This window comes from Gekko japonicus, unplaced genomic scaffold (genome assembly GCF_001447785.1).
Source record: "Gekko japonicus isolate JY-2015 unplaced genomic scaffold, Gekko_japonicus_V1.1 scaffold349, whole genome shotgun sequence".
NCBI lineage: Eukaryota > Metazoa > Chordata > Lepidosauria > Squamata > Gekkonidae > Gekko > Gekko japonicus.
The window spans coordinates 1,239,732-1,247,215 of record NW_015176461.1 but is presented as its reverse complement, the minus strand read 5'-3'; the positions used below and the strand labels follow the sequence as shown (position 1 = coordinate 1,247,215).

Genomic DNA, 7,484 nt, shown 5'->3' with positions numbered 1-7,484 from the left:
TTTTAATCCGTTGCTAACACAGAGCCCCCTGGGATTATATTGAAACTGTTGGGAAATTCTATTAGTTTCAGGGATAACTGGATGGGGGGAGGGAAGCAAGTCATTATATTGAAAGACACACGCCAATTAAAGATGAACAGCTAGATGACATGGCACGCCCACCCAGCTGGCTCTTCCTCCACTGAAATGATGGCTTTGCTTCAACTTCATGCACGCTGGTCCAGCCATATTAAATTGTTATGTTGCTTACCTGAAGGGTCTCCCAGAAAGGTCGCTCCGACAGAAACCCAAACAAGCCTCGTGAGCTGTCTGTCGCTTCTCGACCCCTTTCGCGTAGGCAAGGTAGAATCGGCCAATAGAAGCCCGGGGAGGGTTCAGCAAGTTTCGTTTGCGTACTCGAGGAAAGGGCTGAAATTGCGTTAGCAGGATGGGTGCGGAGACCAGATTGGCTTCTAGCGGGTAGGTAGGAGGAGCCTGCCAGTGCGGCTTCGAACCGGGTAAGCGCCTTCTCTCCCCCCTGTGCTTGTGGCAAGGCGCGTCGACTGGGAGCTGAACCAGAGGAGAGGGGGAAGGTCTCTGGAGGACGCGCCGGTGAAGCAAGAGGACGCGCGCTTGAGGTGTTTTGACTCGTTTGGCGAGGGCGGGGCCGTGGCGGGTTCTCAGGGCTGAGACTGTCAGGCAGGCCAGGCGGCTCGGCAGGCAGAGGAGCCGGGAAGGCGCCGGGAATGTGCCGAGCGCTGTGAGAATGGCGGGCTTTGGCAGAAAGGGTAGGTCGCGCGGGCGCATAACCTTAGGAGGATGGCAAAGCTGGGTCCATCTAGGTCTCCCGAGGACCCTATCTGAGCGATGCCACTCTCTTTCCCCGCTCCTCCAACTTTTAGTGCAGTACCACCAGCGACCCAACATACAGGTTCGTGTCAGAAGGTAATGGCTGAGGGGAGAACGGAACGACCTCGAGCTCTATATTATTGGTTTTGGACTTCTGTGGCCATGCAAACTGGGTGTCAGATGTTGCTTTAAAAGCTAAGTTTTTAGGTGTAGAAAAATTCTCACTCTGAACATGTGTCATTAAGTCACAGCCAACTTATGGTGACACCAACAAGGGGCTTTGACGGCAAGTGGAAAGCAGAGGCAGTTTGCCATGGTCTTCCTCTGTACAGCTTCCCTTAGAGCTTCTCCCATTCAAGTACCTCTGCAGACTGCTGCTTAGCCTCTGAAATCTGATAAAAACGGGCTACACAACACCCACCTTCCCTTCCTTGCTATTTTGTAGCAAACGGCCAAGTGGAGTAGATAGTGGCCCATTCTGCATTTAGCATTTGCTTTGTTGGTTTAGCAAACCCACACTGGAACAGATAAAGATGTGGCTCAAAACCACATTCAAATACCCTGGGCCAACACCTACTGACTGCAGAGTCACCCCTGAATGGCCATAAAACGGCCATCTATGCAGACAGTTCCATAAAACTGAGAGATCAAAGGAAGTGAAACCGGCATGCAGTGTGGAGGCTTCCATAAAATCCAACAATCAGAAAAAGGGAAAGTGGCATGCAATGTAGAGGGGAATTTCTCTTCGCACATGGGCTTCGAAAAACAGCAGAGCAAATGCCAGACAGTGATGCTTCCGCTTTCTTTAGTCAAAGCACAGGCAGCTATGAGTGCCAGAGGTACTGCAAATGGCACAGCAGGTCTTGAATACCTAAGAGTTGGAATCCATTTACATAGTTGATTCTCAGCAGTTTATGGGTGTGAGGGAATTAATGAGTCATTCCTTAAATTTCTACATTTCTACTCCTACATTTCAGAACAATGCTGTGCACTTCAGTTATGACAAGATTATAAAACCTGCATGAGATTTACATGTGAAATTTAGATACTTTATATTTTGTAAATAGCATAATACATACAGGAGTGGATTGGCCATTAAAGTCACTGGGAAGAGTCCACTGGGGCTACCCAGTCCTGAGATTAATCCCCGCAGGGCAACCCCAGCCCCAAAAGAGGGTGGGAGCTATAGTAGAGGATGGGGCTGTCCTGACTGCTGCAAGGGATGGGTGTGGGGCCACCATGCCCCAATCTTGCATCTCTGGGCAAGATGGAGCTCCCTGGCCTTTGCCACGACAAGGGATGGGGAAGTCCTGTTCGGCCTCAGCCATTCAAGAGATGGGGATACCCTGGCCTCTTATCGCCCAGTGAAGGATGGGATGAGGCTGACTGGCATTGCTGTGGCGAGGAACAGGGTCACATGGACTGGCCTTGCTGCAGCTATGGACAGGGCCACCTACCCACTAAGTCTCTCTTCACCTGGCAAGGTGGCCCTGCTAAGCCTTACTATAGCAAGGAATAGGGCTGCCTGGCCTCATTGTGGAGAGGGATGGACTGAGTCACTCCTCCCAACTCACCAAGGGATGGGACCACTCTACCTGGATTCACCTTTCCTGATGCATCAAGGGATGGGGCCGCCTGGTTCAGCCTCATCACAGTGAAAGATGGAACAGGGCTGCCTTGCCTGGTGTCTCCTCTCCTGGTGAGGGACAGGGCTACCGTGCGTGTCCTCAGTGCTGCAGGAATGAGCCGCCCTGCCTGGCCTGACCATCTCCAGTGGGGTACAAGAGAGGGCTGCCCATCCAAGCCTCACTGAAGGCTGGGTTGGGCCACACTACCTGGCCTGCCCTATCCTGGCAAGAGCCAGAATGGGGCCACCCTGCCCATCATTTCTGTGGTGAGGGACGGGAGGGGGCCACCCCAAGCAGCTTCACCTCTCTGATCAGGAAACAGGATGGGGTCGGCCAGCTCACCCTCACTGTGTCAAGGGATGGGGCCACCCTGTTCAGCCTCACCACAACGAAGGATTGTAGAAGGCCACAAGTAAGGGAAAGGGCAGCTCTGCCCAGCCTCTCTGCAGTGAGGGAGGGGCCACTGCACCCGGCCTCACCATGGCCAGGGATAGGGCCATTCTACCTGGCTTCACCTCTTCTGGTGGGAGAAAAAGGGATAGAGCCACCGGGCTCAGCCTTGCTGCCCCATTCAGCCTGGCAGTGGTGAGGGACAGGGTGGAGCCATCCTGTCTAGCCTTACCTCTCCCAATGAGGAATGTGGCTATCCTGGCCTGTCTTGCTGCAGTGAGAGACAAGGCTGGCCCACCATGGAATGTTTGGATAGCAAAATTAATTGATTCTTGCCATTGGGAAGGACATATTTGTTCAAGGCACTGTGCAGAAGGAACTGTAGGTTACCATCCTAAGCAGAGTAGCACTCTTCTAAGTATGTAGAATCAGTGGGCTTAGAAGTGTTTATCTCTGCTTAGGATAAGCACTGACAAGCTATTAATTCAATTCTTCCTCCCCCAGCCACCCCAGTACATAATAGATATGAATTTCTCTATTGCAAATATTCGTGGGTTGAAAAAATTAAACATAAGCATTTTTGTTTTGTTTACAAATTGAACTTTAACCTTCCAGTGTATCTGACAAGTTTGGTGGACATCCAATATGTCCCTGGGAGAATGTTATGCTCCTTGGATAACAATCTGCTGGTTATCCCTGGCCCTAAAGATGTCCAGCTGTCCTCAACCAGGGCCAGGGCCTTTTCAGTCCTGGCCCCAACCTGGTGGAACTTTCTGCCAAATACCATCAGGGCCCAGCGGGATCTTATACAATTCCATAGGGCCTGTAAGGCAGAAATGTTCTGCCAGGCTTTGAGTTGAGGGCAGCGACAATTTATATCCTGGCTGGCACCCTCCACCCGACTCCCCTTTTTTACTTCCTGCTCCCCCCACACACACCTGCAAGGTGATCACAGGTCGGAAATGGGAGAAAACTGTAATTTTGCCACTTGATTTTTAATGGATGTATTAATACTGTTTGTATTTATTTTATAGTTTTAATGTTTTTATTATGTGATACTTTGCCCAGAGCCCTATAATAGTAGGGATTGGGCGATTCACAAATGTAATATCCTAAATGAATGAATAAATACAATTTGTGGCTAGGGTCCAGCCTTTCAGTCATTGTTTGTATTACCAAACAGGATATAGCAATTGTATATACCATACTGATAGAATTCTCTCTAATGTTGTCGAAACTACAGCTTCCTCCAAAGATACAACATGCAGTGTATGCGTGCTTGCTCATTCCATGAAACTGAATTCCACATCTTAGTCCACCATTTCCCATACAAATGGAACATCTTTCTTTGAGACTACTGTGATAGCCTTGGGGAACACATGTGATGTTGACTGGCTAGTTTAGATGTAGGTGTGTCTGGAAAGGATGATTTGCATCAATGGGATTTCACATACTGAGTATAAATTTTGGCAGGGCACCTGAATCAGTTTATGGTTTATTGCAAAATTATATGTCATGGAACATATGTCACAATACAGTGTTCCATATTTATTTGGAAGTAAGACCCACTGAGTACGGTAGGATGTACTTTCAGTCAGACTATAGCTTAGCATAGAGTCTTCTGAGATTAAATGCTGGAATTTACATGGAAATAATTTATTCTGATTTTATCATCTTTTAAACAGGTGATGATGGTATTAACGAATGCCAGACAGCAGATCAGGCACCTATGACTTCCTCAACCTATTTTGTATCCCAGTTGGAAGAATGGATTTTTTTAAAATACCTGGAGAAATACTTTTTATATGTGATCATCTATTCAACAATGCTCCTTGTAGTGATCCTGACACCTTTTATCATTCCTTTGTGCATCCTCTTCTTTGTTTACCTTTCTTCTTTCTTCTGCCTAATCTATCAAAGGACTCATAGACTACAAGAAGATTATTCCAGTAATAGATGGGATAGTGTACGACTAACTGTAGCAAACAAGTGGGATCAATTTGCAAGATTTTGGAATGGTAAGTACATTTAGATTTAGGCTGTACTACAGGTGGTCTGTCCTAGAATCTGATTAAGATTTTAAGTTGGTTTTTTTTTACTGGGAAGGCTCACAGTACTTGGTATGTGTGGAATTCTTTTCTCTCCATCTTCCTATGGTTGGCACTTTGCTTTCAAACCAGAATTGGATGGAAATCATGATTTCCTGTTTTGTTTGAAGGGAAAGTACAGATAAGTTATCAGTCAAGCCATCATGGCAAACTATTATTAGTGTCAAACTGATGCTATCAGAGAGCAAAGAATGGAACCTAAGCCATGGTTCATATTAAGCCACAAATTAAAAATCAATGATTTAATTAATTGATTTAAAAAAACAAAAAAGAACAAAGGAGAAAAAAACTTAAAATCTAGCAACTAAGCGAGATTTCTTTTTTAAAAAATTAGTAAATTAAATACACATATACAGGACAAAATTATAATAACAGTGGTGACTAATCTACACATAAATTTCTATAAATGATTTCCAAAATCTAAAAATAGCTCCATATGCAGTTGTTGTCTATATGCCATCTGTTCAAATGTTAATAGAGTTCTAAGTTCCTTGATCCATTGGTTTACTGGAGGTGGGCTTTGTGATAGGAGTCCATTTCTGTTAGCCATTGGTTAGCCTCCAGGAGATGGGCAAATAGTTTTAAATTACAAAAAATCCTAAAAAATCAATTAACGTTCTAATACAAAATTGATATGAATAATAACTTCTTCCCAGACATATCAAATGACTGGACACACCCAAAGCATATGCTTAACGGAAGTGTCCTGTGAGTTACAACACCAACAATTAGACACTTTACTTAGAGCTTTGCTAAAAAGTCACTGTGGTGTCCAGTATATTCTGAACATAATTGTTTGCTGAATAATTCTCAACTTAAGATCCATAGAGAAAGTATAGATTTTAAGGTCATATCACATTACTTTGGCAAAATAGGGTGATCTAATGCCTTATTCCATTTATTTGTCAAACTCTGTACATAACACTTGTTAACTGTTAACTGACATCAGATATTTATAAACATATTGTTGGTTTGGTTTTCTGCCTTGATTTGATTAAAGGGGATTAGAGCAAAGGGGATTCTGAGACACTTAATGCTGCCAGGCCATATTTCAATACCAACAAATGTTGCAACTGTTAGTATTGCCATTTTACAGAATATGACAAATCATATCTAGACCTCAGCTCAGAAAATGACAAAAACTCATCCTCAGAATCTATCAGCTGATCCCATTTAAAAATCCCCTTATCAAAAAAAGTTTCTTCCTAATTTTTAGATCTGGATTGGCCCATATTGTTAATTCAGAATGTGAAAATGTATCAAATTGATATAGTTGTGCCAATATACAACATTGTTATCTAGCTGTAGAAACTGCAGGAGGAATGGGATCCACTCTAGCATAAGTAGACTCTAATGTATCCCACTTAGAGAGGGACACAGGACAAGAGGCCTCCAAAAGGGCCCAAGATGGATAGTCCAACTGCAAGGAGCAATTAGTACAAGTTAATAAGTATGCCTGATCAGGGCTTTTTTTGTAGAAAAAGTCCAGCAGGAACTCATTAGCATAATAGGCCACACCCAGCCCCAGAAACTCATTAGCATATTAGGCCATGCCCCTGACTGCACCACTCATTAGCATATTAAGTCGCACCCCCATGTTACCAGAAGTGTGGTCATCCAGCCACACCCACCTTTTGCTTGTTATTCTGTTTACCTTGTTTGTTGTCAAAACCCAGGGCTTTTTTTGTAGCAGGAACTCCTTTGCATGTTAGGTCACACACCCCTAATGTAGCCAGTCCTAATGAGTTTCTGCTGTTGGGTGTGGCCTGTTATGCTAATGAGCTCCTGCTGGGCGTGGCCAACTTGGGAGCCAGCCGGAACTCCGTTCCTGTGCGTTCCTGCCCAAAAATAGCCCTGTCCTGATTATATAAACTAATATCAGAGAAACCAAATCCTCCCTCACTTAATGAAAGTTGCATCCTCTTTAAAGAAATATGAGGTGGTTGAGGGACCCCACATACATTTCTGAAACTAAGCATTAATGTTATGAATATATCTGCCAGGTATATATAAAGGAATTGCATGTAAAATATATAACTAATCCTAGGTATAATATTCATTTTGAGAGTATTTACTTTGCCATATAGAGACAAGTTTAAAGTTGCCCATCTGTCCAAATCCAAAGATATATCTATCAAAAATTAATTTAGCATTGTCATATGTGTAATATCTCTAGGAATACTAGGAATACTACCAAAAATATCCGTATAAAATACATTTCATAATATTTTGTCTCCCAGTGACATCAACTCAACTCAGATGCCCAAGCAATGGAATAGACAAGTCTCCAAAGTAGGGTTGCCAAGTCCGAAGCGGCGCTGGAGTGGGGGACTCTAGTGCTGCTCCGGGAGTGTGCGTGCGCCGCAACCATGTCCCCCGGAAGTGACGCGATCATGTTGGGGACGGGCCACGATCATCCAAGGGAAAACCATAAAGCCCCCGGCGTGATTGCGTCACTTCCGGGTGATGTGCACGTCGCGTGCTTTGGGGGTGGGGTTCCCCCCGTGGCCCGATCCGCAGGCGGCGGGTA

The 7,484-nt window shown here is 44.9% G+C and overlaps 1 protein-coding gene across 6 annotated transcripts in view; it reads left to right on the top strand.

Moving 5' to 3' along the window:
* The first annotated feature begins 252 nt into the window (after positions 1–252).
* The window catches only part of LOC107123698 (transmembrane protein 68-like), a 35,314-nt gene continuing 28,082 nt past the window's right edge, over positions 253–7,484 (top strand). Inside the window, exons 1-2 of one of the 6 annotated variants that reach the window (XM_015427020.1) lie at positions 253–459; positions 4,532–4,864. In XM_015427020.1, coding sequence (XP_015282506.1) covers positions 4,576–4,864 — 289 coding nt within the window. In that variant the 5' untranslated portion in view covers positions 253–459; positions 4,532–4,575. Of the gene's footprint in view, positions 618–699; positions 768–801; positions 925–4,414; positions 4,424–4,531; positions 4,865–7,484 lie in introns of those variants that run through there. The other 5 variants (XM_015427017.1, XM_015427016.1, XM_015427015.1 and 2 more) reach the window with 5 other exon arrangements.